Below are 19,083 nucleotides of genomic sequence, written 5' to 3'. Positions count from 1 at the left end.
CTTGACGTGCTAGAAAAAAACTGACTACATTTTTGGAATCAGCATGCCAATTTTAGTATAAATCAGCTCAAAAACCTAACTCAACAGAATTTTTTTTTCAAATTGTTCCCCAGTGTTATATTCACTATATTCATTATCACCCCCAAATTACCAAGCTGATTCCTGTTATATTCTTTCTGACCCCAATAATATCCCTCATCATTATATGGCCCCCATAATAACTGGCTGCCCCTCACATTGCCAAGCTGCCCCCATATCACTCGGCTGCCCCCCCATACTACCATGCTGGCCCCATATCACTGGGCTGCCCCCATATCATTTGTGTGCCCCCATATTACCAGGTTGCCCACATATCACCAGGCTTTCCCCCATATTAACAGGTTACCCCACATATTACCAGGCTGCCCCCATATTACCAGGCTGCCCCTGCCCCCACATCATCGGTCTGCCCCCATGTTATCTGGCTCTCATATTACCAGGCTACACCCCATAATCGGAGACTGCCCCTATATCACCGGGCTGCCCCCCCATATTATCATGATGCCCCCCATATCGCCAGGCTGCCCCCTTATTATCAGGCTGCCCCCTATTATCGTCTCTCCTCCCCATATTACCAGGCTGCCCCCCCATATCACCAAGATGCCCCCATATTATCAGGCTTCCCCCATATTACTGTCTCCCCTCCCCATATCACTGGGCTGCTCCCCCCCCCATATCACTGTCTCCCCACCACGACGTTACCAGGCTGCCCCTATATCACCAGGCTGCCCCCCATATTACCATGTCCTCTCGCCCATATTAACAGGCTGCCCCCCCATATCACCAAGATACCCCAATATTATCAGGCTGCCCCCCATATTACTGTCTTCCCTCCCCCATATCACTGGGCTGCCCCCCCCCCATATCACCATCTCCCCTCCACCATGTTACCAGGCTGCCCCCCATATCAATAGGCTGCCCCTCATATTACCATCTCTACTCCCCATATTATCAGGCTACCCCCATATCATCAGGCTGCTCCCCAAATCACTGGGCTGCCCCCCAAATCACCAGGCTGCTCCCCCATATCACCAGGTTGACCCCTCACGTCATTGGTCTGCCTCCCATATCACCAGGCTGCCCCCCCCCATATTAGGCTACCCCCTACCACCCTCTCCCCTCCCCCATATCACCAGGCAGCCCCCATATCATTGGTCTGCCCCCATATCATAGGTCTCCCCCCATATCACCAGGCTACCCCCTACCACCCTCTCCCCTCCCCCATATCACCAGGCAGCCCCCATATCATCGGTCTCCCCCCATATCACCAGGCTACCCGTAATATGTTAGCGCTATATAAAAATAAAGATTATTATTATTATTACCCCCTACCACCCTCTCCCCTCCCCCATATCACCGGGCTGCCTCCAAATATCACCGGGCTGCCCCTCCACCCCACCACATATAACCGAGCTGACCCCCCCCCCCCCCCCCATCACCAGGCTGCTCCCATATTACTGGGCTGCCCCCCAATATTACCAGACTGCCCCTCATATTATCATCTCCCCTCGCCCAAATCACCAGGCCCCCCCATGTCACCAGGCTGCCCCCATATCACCACCGCCCCACCTCCTCAGCACCGCGGACAGCTCACTCACACTGCTCGGCTTTGGTAGACATGACGTCCAGCTGGAGGCGTCTGGCGCTGGGGTCCGTGATGCTGGCGGGTCCGCGCTCTCCCCGTGTCCCGGAGAGGCCGGAGCGTGGTGCTAGTGCGGGCCCTGAGCCCCGGAGCTGGGCGGCTGTGCGGTCACCGGAGACATCGGGGCTGAGGCGACAGAGGCCGAATCAGCAACGGGGTGGTGCTGACTGAGGGGCGGAGCCTCTAGTAGCCAATCCCAGTCGGAGAAGCGAGTGATGACAGTGACTGACACAGTGGTGGGCGCATAGCCTGTATATACCTCTGTATATACCTCTGTATATACCTCTGTATATACCTCTGTATATACCTCTGTACCCACCCGCTCACTGTATGTACCACATGTATGTGTCCTCCTGAGTCAGGTCCACACCTTATATACAGTCACTGTGAGGGGGAATAAGCAAACAACCCTGTCGAGAAGAGGATGCTTCCAGCAGCCAATCAGATCCATCCTCTCACCTGAAGTAAATTGAAAGCTTCAATCTGATTAGTTGCTATGTGCAACGTCTCAGAACTCTGATGAGGAGATGCCCCTGGCAACCAATTAGATTCCTCCTGTCATCTCACTGAAACCTTCAACCTGATTGGTTGCTATGGGAAACTCCTCACGTTTAGGGTAAGTTCACACAGGACTTTTTTGCTGCGTAATTTTGCTGCGTTATTTTATGCTAATTTTTTTGGTGCGTTTCAAGTCAATGGGTGAAAAAATGCAGCAGAAACGCTGAAAGAAGTGACCTGCTCTATGTAAAAAAAAAAACGCAGCGAAGCACAAAATACTGATCAAACAAAAAACCAATGTGTCTGCACCAGATTTCTGAAATCTCATAGGCTTTGCTGGTACTGTGAAAAGCAGCTGAAAATTAGCATAAAATACGCAGCAAAAAAGTCCTGTGTACACTGAATAGAACATAAAACCTGATGAGGAGATGCCCCTATAGCAACCAATCACACTCCACTTCAAATATCACAGTGAGATATTTGGAAAATAAAGGTACGTGTCCACCTTCAGGATGGCCGGCGGTTTGGACGGAGCGGCGAACCCGCTCGGCGCTAAGCCCTGCCCCCTTCTGTGACGCGATGATGCCGGATGTGTTCATTGCACACATCCGGCATCATCGCACCCCACACATAGGGCCCTGTGATATACCATGCAGCGGCGCAGTGGCGCCGCAAGGAACACGGACATGCTGTGATCTTAAAAGGCGCGCAGCATGTCCGGAATCGCAGGGCCGCCGGGTGCTTGTTTCCACGCATAGTGGAGACGGGATTTCATAAAATCCCCTCCACTATGCTGGAACATCTGGACGCTGCGTGTTTGACGCTGCGGCTCTGCACAGCGTCAAACACGCAGCGTTTCCTGACCGTGGAAAATACTCTAAAAGCTGCAATCTGATTGGTTGCTTCGGGCAACCCATATTTACAGTGGGTTAAAAAAAGTCACCAATGTGTGGCGGCCATTTTAAAATAGTAATAGAAATTATGGCGCTGTATAGTAGCCGACAGCGTGAAAATGTTCAAAATCTGGAACTGAAGATATATAATGTATAGAACGCATTTTTAATGTCCTGGCGGAGGGAGGGAGGTTGTCACTCAGGATTTTACGGTACATGGCTCCATCCATTCTCCCACTGATGCGGTGAAGTAGTCCTGTGGCCTTAGCAGAGAAACACCCCCATAATGTTTCCACCTCCATGCTTTGATGCTGTGCCGAACTGCGTCAAACACAACATGTTGCATTTTGTTGCGGTCAGCGCAGCATCAAAACAACGCATGCAGAGGCATCCACATACATCTGCATGGCCTGCGTACCCAATGTTAAAGATAGGGTACGCAGGACGCATGCTGACGTAGGCGGAGTGAAGGAAGAGGCGCAGCAGTGGGCGGGGCTTCACGGAGGAAGTATGCAGCCCTCCGCAGCTCTGCCATATGCGAGTGTGAACCCAGCCTAAGGCAGCTGTCTTTAATACAGGCGATTAGGAGCGTCTAAGGCTATGTGCACACGTTGCGGATTTACTGCAGAACCGCATGTGATTTACAGTACAATGTAATGGTGAGGAAAATTCTGCACGGAATCCGCAGCGGATTAAAAGAAGGTCCATGTCAATTCTTTGTGCATTTCTGCAACGTTTCTGCACCCTTCCATTATAGGAAAACGCAGGGGTAAAAACGCATGAAATCCGCAGGAAAATCACGCAGATTTTGACCTGTGTTTTCTGCCAAGAGATGCAGAATCCGCACGGAAAATTCCACAGGAAAATCCGGAACTTGTCTGTCTGTAGGAGCCAGAACTCATAATGGTTGGTAGGGGATCAAATCCTTACTTCTCACTGCAAAATGCAGATATTCTATCTCTCAATATTAAAATTAACCTACCCTTATAGACTGTTTATGTCTTTGTCAGTGGTCAAACTTACAAAATCAGCAAGGAATCAAATACTCATTTCCCCCACTGTAAGCGATCTCAGGTTCTAAAAGGTGGAATAAAAGATACGTAAATAGTAGTAGAAAAAAAGAAATGTAAAAAAACATGTAAATAAATAATTATTATTAGTGATGATGAGCGAGTGTACTCGTCGCTCGGGTTTTCCCTGTAAATCATTCAGCTGCCTCGATGAAAACTAAATCTCTGAGCAGTCATAAATACTCGGAGGTCACCCGAGCGTGCTCAGGAAAACCCAAGCAACAAGTACACTCGCTCATCACTAATTACTAATTGTATAAGAATAATTGAGTGTATTTGGTATTGTCGTGTCCGGAAAAGTCTGATCTCTCACAAAATAAAATGAATTAAGTGAAAACCATCAAGATAAAAAAAATCAAAACTCCTGAGTTGCCGTTTTTTTGACATTACTGCATTTCTCCACTCCAAAAAAAAGACCAAAATAAAAACTGACTGTGCATTAAAGGGTTACATTAGCATACAACGAACTGGCCTGTCTTGTCTAATTGTATGGTAATCGTGGGATGATGAAAAGTCCTACAGCTTTCTTATGCAGTTTTTGTGCCCAGGCCTTACCATTTCAGGATCTCTGAAGCATTTTTGTTGAAATCCAGAGACTACAAATTCACCCAGACCTAATTCTTCTCACAGCTGAGGGTTTGCTACCACTGTTTCCAGTCTCGACCACCCTCTGTGCAGCACAGCTCTTGCCCAAACACCCCTTGTACCCCTTTATGGAAAACTGGGTCTGTCATGACTCTTAGGCTGGAGTCACACTTGGCGTAAGACAATACGCCACGTGTCAATTATGACACCTATCCATTATTAATCCAATTGTTTGAAAGGGTTAAAAAAACACACACACACACGATTAAAAAGGATTTTAATGAAATAAACACAGCGGTTGTTGTAATAATTTATTGTTCTCTCAATCCATTTCCAGGCCCTCGCTTGGCAAAACAATAAACGCACAAGATACATACCTTCTGCTGAAACGTCACGTCCCACGAAGTAATCCATCTGAAGGGGTTAACTAATATTACAGGCACGAGCTGCGATAAACCACTCGCTCGTGCCTGTAATCCCCGGGTGCTGAAAGGAAAGCTGGATCTGTACTTACATTGAGTCGCGGTGAGGCGCCCTCTGGTGGATGTTCTCATGAACTGCAGCCTGGGAACTTTTTCCCACGCTCCAGGTCATATGAGGACATCCACCAGGGGGCGCATCACCGCGACTGAAGGAAATGTAGGTCAATGACCTACGTTTCATTCATTCGCCGGGGGATTACAGGCACGAGCGAGTGGTTTATCGCAGCTCATGCCTGTAATATTAGTTAACCCCTTCAGATGGATTACATTGTGGGACGTGATCTGACATCAGAAGGTATGTATCTTGTGCGTTTATTATTTTGCCAAGCGAGGGCCTGGAAATGGATTGAGAGAACAATAAATTATTACAACAACCGCTGTGTTTATTTCATTAAAATCCTTTTTAATCATGTGTGTGTGTGTGTGTTTTTTTAACCCTTGGATTAATAATGGATAGGTGTCATAATTGACGCCTCTCCATTATTAATCTGGCTTAATGTCACCTTACAATAGCAAGGTGACATTAACCCTTCATTACCCCATATCCCACCGCTACACGGGAGTGGGAAGAGAGTGGCCAAGTGCCAGAATAGGCGCATCTTCCAGATGTGCCTTTTCTGGGGTGGCTGGGGGCAGATGTTTGTAGCCACGGGGGGGCCAATAACCATGGACCCTCTCCTGGCTATTAATATCTGCCCTCAGTCACTGGCTTTACTACTCTGGCGGAGAAAATTGCGCGGGAGCCCACGCCAATTTTTTCCGCCATTTAACCCTTTATTTCAGCAGCTACAGCGCTGAAATTTTGCACATACACACTACTAACATTAGTAGTGTGGAATATGCAAAAAAAAAAGAGATATGAGATGGTTTACTGTATGTAAACCATGTCTCATATCCTGTCGGGTTTGTGCAGGAGAAATGAGAAGCCGGCAATTGAATTACCGACTTTTCACTAACAACGCTGCGTATTTCTCGCAAGTCACACTGCAGGTCCGTGTGGAATCCGTATTTTTCTCGCCCCCATAGACTTTCATTGGCGATTTTTTTGCGCCATACGCTGACAAACGCAGCATGCTGCGATTTTGTACGGCCGTAGAAAGCCGTATAATACTGAACCGTAATATACGGCTAATAGGAGCAGCCCCATTGAGAATAATTGTGCCGTATGTTATGCGAGTTTTACGGACGTAGTTTCTGCGCTCTTACGTCCGTAAAACTCGCATGTGTGACCCCGGCCTTAGTCTGGAGTGTGGTAGATCTGGCACGAAATTATAGTGCGAATGCGACCAGAGCTTTAAAGTGTCACGTTTGCTAACATTACAGTACACATGAAAATAAGCAACTTTATGAGGGAACTCTGCTTCTTTCTCCTCCAGATAAATTTTCACTCTCAATTCATAGGTAAAATCAGTGTTCAGTGGATGCAGATGACCCATCACACAAGAGATGACAGTTGGTGCTCATAATGTTCTATGGAGAGGGAGGAGCCAGAGGCCACACTCACATTCTAGTGCAGGTCCTGGAACCACCGTTACATTTAAAGGGAACCTGTCACCACGTTTTTGGAAGATGGGATAAAAATAGCGTTAAATAGGGGCAGAGGTGGGCGTTACATTAGTGTGTGTGTTATGCGTTTATTACCCACCTAAGTTGCCGAAATAACTTTGCAAAGTCTCCGTTTTCGCCTGTCAATCAGGCTGGTCAGGTCACATGGGCGTGGTGTCTTCACCCAGATTTGGCGTAGTTTTCCGTTGGTGGCGTAGTGGTGTGCGCATGCCCAAAGTCCGGAATCCTCTTCCAGGGGATTTAAAATAGCGCGGTGTTCGTTATTGCATTGGTGATCGGTGGGCGCGGCCATCTTCCTTTGGCCGCGCGTGCGCAGAAGCGGCGCTCTGCTGGCCGCGGCTTCAGGAAAATGGCCGCGGGATGCCGCGCGTGCGCAGATGGATATCGCGGCGGCCATTTTCCTGAAGCCGCGGCCAGCAGAGCGCCGCTTCTGCGCACGCGCGGCCAAAGGAAGATGGCCGCGCCCACCGATCACCAATGCAATAACGAACACCGCGCTATTTTAAATCCCCTGGAAGAGGATTCCGGACTTTGGGCATGCGCACACCACTACGCCACCAACGGAAAACTACGCCAAATCTGGGGGAAGACAACGCCCATGCGACCTGACCAGCCTGATTGACAGGCGAAAACGGAGACTTTGCAAAGTTATTTCGGCAACTTAGGTGGGTAATAAACGCATAACACACACACTAATGTAACGCCCACCTCTGCCCCTATTTAACGCTATTTTTATCCCATCTTCCAAAAACGTGGTGACAGGTTCCCTTTAAACTGTATCAGTCTGGAGGCCCGGCTCACAGAGGATTGCCTGGACTGGATACAATTGTAGGAAACCCTTAGGCTGGGTTCACATTGCGTTAATGTGTGCACGCTAACGGACAGCGTTGCACGGCGAAAATGTCGCAATTAACGCCGTGCAACGGGTCCGTTAGCGTGCCCATTGACAGCAATGTAAATTTCTCCTGCAGCGCATCACTAGCGCGTGCCTTTTTCGGCTCGCGCTAGTGATGTGCCGTTCTTCTGTGACGCGCCTCGGACGCTGCTTGCAGCGTCCGCGGCGCGCCCGAGGTCCGTTCCTCGCTAGTGCAGATCGGGGATCTGCGCTAACGGGGACACCGAACGCGGACCCTAGGGAAGCATTGCGTTAGCGCAACCCGCTAGCGCTATGCGCTAAACGGATTGCCCTAACGCAATGTGAACCTAGCCTTAGGCTGCGGTCACACTAGCAGTATTTGGTCAGTATTTTACATCAGTATTTGTAAGCCAAGACCAGGAGTGGGTGATAAATGCAGTAGTGGTGCATATGTTTCTATTATACTTTTCCTCTAATTGTTCCACTCCTGGTTTTGGCTTACAAATACTGATGTAAAATACTGACCAAATACTGCTAGTGTGACAGCAGCCTTAGCTGGGAATTTTACATCAATTTTGGCCTGAGGATCTGTTCACAGACAGGAAACAGAGATCTTGGAAACATAAAGTACATTACAAAGTCCCAGAACTTCACAGTTTTAAATAAACAACGTTAATCTGCAACTTAATCAGGCTTTAATTTCTCCCCACTTCAAGAGCTCTGCTTGCTGTCAGGGCTCATCTGACAATGTTTGATTTATGTTATCTTGTTATCACCAATGGGGCTCTTTTTTAAATTTCCGCTACTGATGGGGAAGGCAAGAATATGTAACTCTCTATGTCATCCACTAGGGGGCAGTGTAATACAGCTTTCTCTTGAGCAAGCGCTGTACCTCTATCTGCTCCCTCCAGCTGGACCTTTGCTTAGATTCTGGGGTCATTTTTGATATGGCAGTTACGGTACATCCGGATTTTTTGCTCACCAAATTCTGCATTTTCTTTGTTGTTGCTGATTTCGTTATGGAAATGCTTTCGTTTTTTTTTTTTTGTAGATTTTACCACGTTTGCAAAGGGTTAATCCGCAGTGAAGATCCGCAGCATAAATTTACATATTATAGGAGCGGTATTATCAGGTGATATGTGTAACCCCTTATCGCCTTCAGACGAGACCCCGCGACCTCACAGCATCCACATAAACCAGCACAGCGCCGGGATACAGAGTTCCGGTAGCGTTGTGCAGTCATAAGGCGGAAATGGGAAAACGATGACCTGAGTGGAGCGCGGAGACCCCCATATTCCCCAACAGACATAACCATGGTTTTAAATGAGGGCACAGATGCAGAGCAATTGCAAAATAAAAAAAGACGAAATTCTGACCTTCTTTTGGGGAGGTTTTGTCTTTTAACAGAGTTCATTGTACAGTAAAAATGAAGGCACATCACACATAGCAGGGAGAAAGCATTAATATCTACAGGGAGGGCAGATCACACAGACTGTATAGTGCACATGTTAGGGGAAAAGCTTCCTCATCTTCAGGAGGAACAGGGCCGTATTTGCCACTAGGCACTCGAGGGCACGTGCCTAGGGCGGCGACATTGCGGGGGGCGGCACCTGAGCAAGGGTTTTTTTTTTGTTTTTTTTTTAAGTCCCAGGTCACAAACGCGACCGACCACCCCGACCCCCCGCCTCCCGCCCCCCGCCTCCGCCCTTCTTGAAGACGATACTCACCCTGCTCCAGCGATGCCTGGTCTCAGCGTCTGTAGCGCGTCCTGAGTGAGCGGTCACGTGGTACCGCTCATTAAATGTCATGAATATGCACATATTCATGACATTTAATGAGCGGTACCACCTGACCGCTCACTCAGGAAGATGGTGCTGCGAGCGGCGGGACAGAGCCAGAGGGATCATGTCGGCGCGGCCGCGCGGTGTGTGGGACAGCTGACAGGTGAGTATGAGGGACAGGGGACGGGGGGATGAAGGAGGAAGGTAAGCCGTTTGCGCCATGCAAGATGGGAGAAGGAGCGGGAGAAGGAGCGGGGGAGGGGGTGGAGAGATGAGCCGTGCATACCGGGGAGTATGAGCCATCAGGCATGCATATGGGGGGGGAATTATGAGCCATCAGCCATGCATATGGGGGGGGGGAATTATGAGCCATCAGCCATGCATACGGGGGGGGGGGAAATTATGAGCCATGCATACGGAGGAATATATGAGCCATCAGCCATACATACGGGGGGGGGGGGATTATTAGCCATGCATACAGGCAGGACCGTATTTAGAGTTTCTGCTGCCCTAGGCACTTTTAGTGCTGCCTCCCCCATTGGTGAGGATGACACTATCTGCATAGACTTTTGGCAAGAATCGCTGATGTGAAAGTCGCCTTTTGCAGCAGATCGGGCAGTTTTTCTGCATCTGCTGTGTAACGGATCACTTACGGCAACACTGCGTTTGGTTTCATTCATTCCCTATGGGATTTGCTGTACTTGCTGTGATCTGGGAAATGCAGTACCATACCTCCCAACTTTTGAAGAAGGGAAAAAGGTCTAAAGGTTGCGATGTGAGCCGTGGCAAATTTTAGGCCATGCCTCTGACCACACCCATTTCACAACTAATCACACCCATATCCACGTCCCAACCACACCCATTTAGCACTTCTGATCACACTGTTTCATATACAATTTGTATATGAAACAGTGTGATCAGAAGTGCTATTAAAACCCCCCAAAAATATGGCTACGCAGTGCTCCATACTGTATAATGGCCACACATGATGCTCAATACTGTATAATGGCCACACATGATGCTCCATACTGTATAATGACCCCACATGATGCTCAATAGTGTATAATGCACCCCTCCCATCTTGTATGCATAGCTCATCTCCCTCCTATCCCATATGCATGGCTCATATCCCCCCCTCCTCCTGTATGCATGGCCCATAATTCCCCCCCTGTATGCATGGCTCATAATCCCCCCCCCCCGTATGCATGGCTGATGGCTCATATTCCCCTGTATGCATGGCTCATAATTCCCCCCCCCCCTGTATGCATGGCTGATGGCTCATATATTCCCCCGTATGCATGGCTCATAATTCCCCCCCCTTGTATGCATGGCTGATGGCTCATAATTCCCCCCCCCCATATGCATGGCTGATGGCTCATAATTCCCCCCCCCCCCCATATGCATGGCTGATGGCTCATCCCCCCCGGTATGCACGGCTCATCTCTCCACCCTCTCCCCCGCTCCTTCTCCCGCTCCTTCTCCCATCTTGAATTATGGGCCATGCATACAGGAGGAGGGGGGGATATGAGCCATGCATATGGGATGGGAGGGAGATGAGCTATGCATACAAGATGGGAGGGGGGCATTATACACTATTGAGCATCATGTGGGGTCATTATACAGTATGGAGCATCATGTGTGGCCATTATACAGTATGGAGCATCATGTGTGGCCATTATACAGTATGGAGCACTGCGTAGCCATATTTTCATACAAATTGTATATGAAACAGTGTGATCAGAAGTGCTAAATGGGTGTGGTTGGGACATGGATATGGGTGTGATTAGTTGTGAAATGGGTGTGGTCAGAGGCATGGCCTAAAATTTGCCGCTACGTGCGCCGCAACCTTTAGACCTTTTTCCCTTCTTCATAAGTTGGGAGGTATGGCACCGCATTTCCCAGATCACAGCAAGTACCGCAAATCCCATAGGGAATGAACGAAACCAAACGCAGTGTTGCCGTAAGTGATCCGTTACACAGCAGTTGCAGAAAAACTGCCCGATCTGCTGCAAAAGGCGACTTTCACATCAGCGATTCTTGCCAAAAGTCACTGCCGATAGTGTCATACTCACCAATGGGAAAAACAGCACTAAAAGTGCCTAGGGCAGCAGAAACTCTAAATACGGCCCTGAGGAGGAAGCAGAGGCATATCTACAGTATAGTGGGTGTCAGTGATGCAATCGCCCCTGGACACTGAAGCCTGGGGGCCCAAAAGGCCCCTTTGGCCCATTTGAGAAGACCACTGATAAAAAAAAAAAAGACCTGTAATAGTTGGGGACCCTGTTGGATGTTTTACCTTAAGGTCTGCAAGCTTTAAATTATGCCCCTTTTAGGAAGATCACCCATACTGCAGACCTCACATGGGGAGGGCAAAGCATCCACGTCTTTAGGGAGGGCAGACCACACATACCTTATATTGTGCACATTAGGAGGGTAAATAACAGACTGTGTCTGTGGGAATTGGAAAAAAAGCAGACTGTGCAGGGAAAACAGAAATCATACAACAATTCTGCAACTTTCTAATAATTTAACTTCTTACCATTCTAAGCTGTTTACATCCAGATGCTAAAAATCCACCTTTACTTAATAGTTCTCACAGCTAAGGATTTGCTGCAATCGTAATCAGCCTAGACAATCCTCTGTGAGAGGCCGGGGTCACACTTGCGAGTTCAATGAGAGAAACTCACGCGAGTCTGTCGCATCATGTCCAGGCACTGCCGCTGGCACTCGGGACCGGAGTGTGCGGCTGCATGTATTTCTATGAAACTGAATGCTCCATTCCCGAGTGTCGGCGGTAGTGCCGGGACTTAATGCGCGAGTTTCTCGCATTGAACTCGCAAGTGTGACCCCGGCCAGAGAAGCAGTCTGCAGCGACAGCCTACATGGGTTTGCATGTAGTCTGGGAGTCACATAGGTTTGCATTAGTGCTGTATACATAAAACGACAAGAAGACCTTTTTGCTTCACTTCGTATTTTAGATGCATCGGAACAATGAAAACACACCTTTCTCGGAATCAGACAAAACTATCAATACCTAACATAAATTGTAACAAACACTAAAAAGAAGAGTCAAGGATAAGGCTGCCGTCACACTAGCAGTATTTGGTCAGTATTTTACATCAGTATTTGTAAGCCAAAACCAGGAGAGGAACAATTAGAGGAAAAGTATAATAGAAACATATGCACAACTTCTGGATTTATCTCCCACTCCTGGTTTTGGCTTACAAATACTGATGTAAAATACTGACCAAATACTGCTAGTGTGACGGCAGCCTAACACTGGAAAGATCACACAGATCCCACCGCTGCCACCACCAGTTTGTCAGGAGACGAGATGCAACTCCGCTGCCTCAAATTGTTCGGGAACTCACACAATACAGCGAACATATGGTATATAAACCTCCGATTCCACCGCATGGAATATATATATATATATACCCCGGTACGGTCAATGCTAACTCCACACTAACAAAAAGAACAACTCGCTGCCACCACCAATCGTTTAAACAGGCCTTATACCCCTTACAGGTAGCATATTGCTTCAGGGGTGCGGTTTATAGAACAAGAGGAACAGAGGTATTACATTTTATATGTTGAACCCCAAAGGTAGGCAGTGTTTATACAAAATATATACATATACAAAGATGTTACAAAATAGGAAGAAAACAATACGGTCTATACTTTCACATAAAATAATAGGGATAACAAAAGAAAAAGTACTAAACGTGATGTCACGGAAATGGCTCAAAGCTTAGCGGAGAGAGTTACTCCTTGGAAAACGGACAGAACCCACAGCAATCTGCACCATCCAGGACTGACAAAATAATAAAAAAAAATTCTGCTTTTTATTAGATCAAGGTTACACCCTCATATCTCCCCTTGGTGAACTCATATGGGGGCTGATTATGGGATGTGTTGGGTTTGTTAGAATATTATCAGATCCTTAAACCTTCAGGTTATCTTCACTCCTGGAGGTCATAGGTGGTAGATGTTGTTGTCAGGTTTCCTATCGCGATGAAACCTGGCATGGATAGCATCATCCATCAGATCTATATTAAGTTGGAGGTGTTAGAATAGCCTTTTGGTGATGTGAGTGAAAGCGTTATGTTCGTTCTTTTGCTATGATGCCAGAAATATATCTCCCATAAATATCGAATCAATGCAAACCCCAATATTTCTCGCTGACTACTGGTTCCAAAAGGTCTGCGAACAGCCTCAAGAGTTAACGAATCTGCATCTTGGTGGCTGGTTCTCAGAGCAGATCTCCAGTTGCCTGTTCACTGCAGCAGGCCCCTGCTTCAATGGAAGTTGAAGTGTCAGCTCTTTCTCTTTTCCTCAGTTATAATTAATCCCATATGTTCAATGTGAGGGTGATATACAGTATGTCCCCCTCTCCGGATATGTCTTCTTGTATTTTAATTTTTCTCTATGACAAAATGAAAGCAAAATGAAAACTAATCAGAGTCTGTGAAGACGGCGTGTGCAATCGAGGCGGACGTGTAATTTATAAGAGAGAATGAGGACGTTGCCTGCAGAACATTTGCCTGGTAAATTATATTATTAGATCACGCGGTGTAACATTGGATTTACCACCATGACAACATGCAGGAGGATGGGGGTAATGGCATTAATACATGTGATCTGTACTGCAGCTTCATCACACCTGCCGACACAATTCATCTAATTCACTGTGTGAAGAAGCATCCACTAAGATCTGCTGATACGGGAGTCGGAAATTATGCTTAGACCAAGGTCACACGTACCAGATTGTGCTGCGCTGTTCTTTGAGTTTTTATAGCTTTTTTTTTATATATATATATATCCTTCAACCAAATATCAGCTGTAAATCACCCCTTGCCCACTTGTCTCCTTCAAAAGAGTGTTTCCTTTCCCAGGATCTTCTGCCCCCTCTTCACCTTCATACCTTTTTACCCCCTCCAGATTGATCTTTTCTCATATTCTCCTCGGCCGTGCAGCGCCTCTCTTCTTCTGATATTTTCCTCAGTTTTGCAGCGCCTCTCCTCTTCTGATACTTTTCTTGGCTGTGCGGCTTCTCTCTTCTTACTTTCTGAAATGCTGTAGATAAGCCCCCGATGTATCCTAAAAGATGAGGAAAAGACGTTAGCTTATACTCACCCAGGGGCGTTCCCGCTGCTGGTCCGGGGCCTCCCATCTTTATAGGATGAAGTCCTCTTCTTGTCTTCACGCTGCGGCTCCTGCGCAGGCGTACTTTGCTCTGCCCTGTTGAGGGCAGAGCAAAGTACTGCAGTGCGCAGGCGCCGGGAAAGGTCAGAGAGGTCCAGCGCCTGCGCACAGCAGTACTTTGCTCTGCCCTCAACAGGGCAGACAAAGTTCGCTTGCGCAGGAGCCGCAGCGTGAAGACCAGAAGAGGACGTCATCTGATGAAGATTGGAGGCGCCGGACCTGGACCAGCAGCAGGACCGCCCCTGGGTGAGTATAATCTAACGTCTTTTTCTCATCTTTTAGGATACATCGGGGGCTTATCTACAGCATTACAGAATGCTGTAGATAAGCCCCTGATGCCGGTGGGCTTACCTCACCCGCGATTTTGGGGGTGACAGATTCCCTTTAATCTTTTCTCTTTGTCTTTCAGGTTCTTCTTCCTTAGGGTAACATGGTGTAATGTCTCACCCTGTTTTCCCACACTTATGCAGTATGGTATCACCCATCGCCCACTCTCGAACCCGCAGGCAGGACTTTATCCCGTCACCTTTACTGGTGTTTCAGGGTGATTATTGGTGGCCAGTCCTTGCCTTTTCCCCTCCTCACCCCTCTCCTTGGAGAGGGCTGGAAGGAAGACGATGGGCACCAGCGGTGGCTTCCCCCTTCTTCTAAGGGGTTGATGCCGTCTTCTGCACCGTCCGGAGATGGTGCGAGATGGAGGATCTCTGATTCCAGCGACCCTCTCCCACCCGAGGGCTCCTGATGTGATCCTCATCGCTGCAGAGGGAGCGGGACTCACTGCAGGTAAAGGTCATTGGGGGACACAATACCCTACATAACTGTTGGCTCTATTGTGCCTATGTGCCTTTGTTGTTGGGTTGGTACATATATTGAGTTTTGGTTGCTTCTCCTACTGCTTTAACACTAAGGGCTCATACTCACCTGCGAGAAACTCGGATGAGTCTTGCATGTTAATACCCGCCGCTGCTGACGGCACTCAGGAGTGGAGAGTGGATATATGGGGGCAGAACAGAGGACCAGGATGGATACATATGGGGGGCCAGGATGGATACATATTGGGCCCAGGATGGATATATGTGGGGCAGTACAAAGGACCAGGATGGATATACAGTTAGGTCCATATATATTTGGACAGAGACAACATTTTTCTCATTTTGGTTATAGACATTACCACAATTTAATTTTAAACAAAACAATTCAGATGCAGTTGAAGTTCAGACTTTTAGCTTTCATTTGAGGGTATCCATATTAAAATTGGATGAAGAGTTTAGGAGTTTCAGCTCCTTAACCTGTGCCACCCTGTTTTTTAAAGGGACCAAAAGTAATTGGACAATTGACTCCAAGGCTATTTCATGGACAGGTGTGGGCAATCCCTTCATTATGTCATTCTCAACTAAGCAGATAAAAGGCCTGGAGTTGATTTGAGGTGTGGTGCTTGCATTTGGAAGGTTTTCCTATGAAGTAAACATGCGGTCAAAAGTGCTCTCCATGAAGGTGAAACAAGCCATTCTTAAGCTGTGAAAACAGAGAAAAAACCCATCCGAGAAATTGCTACAATATTAGGAGTGGCAAAATGTACAGTTTGGTACATCCTGAGAAGGAAAGAAAGCACTGGTGATCTCATCAATGCAAAAAGACCTGGGCGCCCACGGAAGACAACAGTGGTGGGTGATCGCAGAATAATCTCCATGGTGAAGAGAAACCCCTTCACAACAGCCAACCAAGTGACCAACACTCTCCCGGAGGTCGGCGTATCAATATCCAAATCTATCATAAAGAGAAGACTGCATGAAAGTAAATACAGAGGGTTCACTGCACGGTGCAAGCCACTCATAAGTGTCAAGAATAAAAAGGCTAGACTGGACTTTGCTAAAAAACATCTAAAAAAGCCAGCACAGTTCTGGAAGAACATTCTTTGGACAGATGAAACCAAGATCAACCTCTACCAGAATGATGGAAAGAGAAAAGAATGGCGAAGGCATGGTACAGCTCATGATCCAAAGCATATCACATCATCTGTAAAACACGGCGGAGGCAGTGTGATGGCTTGGGCATGCATGGCTGCCAGTGGCACTGGGTCACTAGTGTTTATTGATGATGTGACACAGGACTGAAGCAGCCGAATGAATTCTGAGGTATTCAGAGCCATACTGTGCGCACAGATCCAGCCAAATGCAGCCAACCTGATTGGTCGTCGTTTCATACTACAGATGGACAATGACCCAAAACATGAAGCCAAAGCAACCCAGGAGTCTATTAAAGCAAAGAAGTGGAATATTCTTGAATGGCCAAGTCAGTCACCTGATCTCAACCCAATTGAGCATGCATTTCACTTGTTAACCCCTTCACCCCCAAGGGTGGTTTGCACGTTAATGACCGGGCCAATTTTTACAATTCTGACCACTGTCCCTTTATGAGGTTATAACTCTGGAACGCTTCAAAGGATCTTGGCGATTCTGACACTGTTTTCTCGTGACATATTGTACTTCATGATAGTGGTAAAATTTCTTCGATATAACTTGCGTTTATTTGTTAAAAAAACGAATATTTGGCGAAAATTTTGAAAATTTCACAATTTTCCAACTTTGAATTTTTATGCCCTTAAATCACAGACATATGTCACACAAAATACTTAATAAGTAACATTTCCCACATGTCTACTTTACATCAGCACAATTTTGGAACCAAAATTTTTTTTTGTGACGGAGTTATAAGGGTTAAAAGTTGACCAGCAATTTCTCATTTTTACAACACCATTTTTTTTTAGGGACCACATCTCATTTGAAGTCATTTTGAGGGGTCTATATGATAGAAAATACCCAAGTGTGACACCATTCTAAAAACTGCACCCCTCAAGGTACTCAAAACCACGTTCAAGAAGTTTATTAACCCTTTAGGTGTTTCACAGGAATTTTTGGAATGTTTAAATAAAAATGAACATTTAACTTTTTTTCACACAAAATTTATTTCAGCTCCAATTTGTTTTATTTTACCAAGGGTAACAGGAAAAAATAGACCCCAAAATTTGTTGTACAATTTGTCCTGAGTATGCTGATACCCCATATGTGGGGGTAAACCACTGTTTGGGCACATGGCAGAGCTCGGAAGGAAAGGAGCGCCATTTGACTTTTCAATGCAAAATTGACTGGAATTGAGATGGGACGCCATGTTGCATTTGGAGAGCCCCTGATGTGCCTAAACATTGAAATCCCCCACAAGTGACACCATTTTGGAAAGTAGACCCCCTAAGGATCTTATCTAGATGTGTGGTGAGCACTTTGACCCAACAAGTGCTTCACAGAAGTTTATAATGCAGAGCCGTAAAAGTAAAAAATCATATTTTTTCACAAAAATGATCTTTTCGCCCCCAATTTTTTATTTTCCCAAGGGTAAGAGAAGAAATTGGACCCCAAAAATTGTTGTGCAATTTGTCCTGAGTACGCTGATACCCCATATGTGGGTGTAAACCATTGTTTGGGCGCAGGGCAGAGCTCGGAAGGGAAGGAGCGCCATTTGACTTTTCAATGCAAAATTGACTGGAATTGAGATGGGACGCCATGTTGCGTTTGGAGAGCCCCTGATGTGCCTAAACATTGAAACCCCCAACAAGTGACACCATTTTGGAAAGTAGACCCCTTAAGGAACTTATCTAGATGTGTGTTGAGCACTTTAACCCAACAAGTGCTTCACAGAAGTTTATAATGCAGAGCCGTAAAAATAAAAAATCATATTTTTTCACAAAAATGATCTTTTCGCCCCCATTTTTTTATTTCCCCAAGGGTAAGAGAAGAAATTAGACCACAAAAGTTGTTGTGCAATTTGTCCTGAGTACGACGATACCCCATATGTGGGGGTAAACCACTGTTTGGGCGCATAGCAGAGCTCGGAAGGGAAGGAGCGCTATTTTACTTTTCAATGCAAAATTGACTGGAATTAAGATGGGATGCCATGTTGCGTTTGGAGAGCCCCTGATGTGCCTAAACATTAAAAACCCCCACAAGTGACACCATTTTGGAAAGTAGACCCCCTAAGGAACTTATCTAGATGTGTTTTGAGAGCTTTGAACCCCCAAGTGTTTCACTACAGTTTATAACGCAGAGTCGTGAAAATAAAAATTCTTTTTTTTTCACAAAAATGATTTTTTAGCCCCCAGTTTTGTATTTTCACAAGGGTATCAGGATAAATTGGACCCCAAAAGTTGTTGTCCAATTTGTCCTGAGTACGCTGATACTCCATATGTGGGGGGGAACCACTGTTTGGGCGCATGACAGAGCTCGGAAGGGAAGGAGCGCCATTTGGAATGCAGACTTAAATGGATTGGTCTGCAGGCGTCACGTTGCATTTGCAGAGCCCCTGATGTACCCAAACAGTACAAACCCCCCACAAGTGACCCCATATTGGAAACTAGACCCCCCAAGGAACTTATCTAGATGTGTTGTGAGAACATTGAATCCCCAAGTGTTTCA

At 46.8% G+C, this 19,083-nt stretch overlaps 1 protein-coding gene across 4 annotated transcripts in view; it reads right to left on the bottom strand.

The window, feature by feature from the left end:
* Positions 1 to 2,015, bottom strand: part of UNC79 (unc-79 subunit of NALCN channel complex) — a 302,015-nt gene extending 300,000 nt beyond the window's left edge. For all 4 annotated transcript variants that reach the window (XM_077268206.1, XM_077268222.1, XM_077268215.1 and 1 more), the window contains exon 1: positions 1,638 to 2,015. In XM_077268206.1, coding sequence (XP_077124321.1) covers positions 1,638 to 1,659 — 22 coding nt within the window. In that variant the 5' untranslated portion in view covers positions 1,660 to 2,015. The remainder of the gene's footprint in view (positions 1 to 1,637) is intronic.
* Positions 2,016 to 19,083: the final 17,068 nt, after the last annotated feature.

The sequence above is a fragment of the Ranitomeya variabilis genome, chromosome 1 (assembly GCF_051348905.1).
Source record: "Ranitomeya variabilis isolate aRanVar5 chromosome 1, aRanVar5.hap1, whole genome shotgun sequence".
NCBI classification, from domain to species: Eukaryota; Metazoa; Chordata; class Amphibia; order Anura; family Dendrobatidae; genus Ranitomeya; species Ranitomeya variabilis.
Note: the sequence above shows the minus strand (reverse complement) of the source record. Positions and strands in the feature narration are given on the sequence as shown.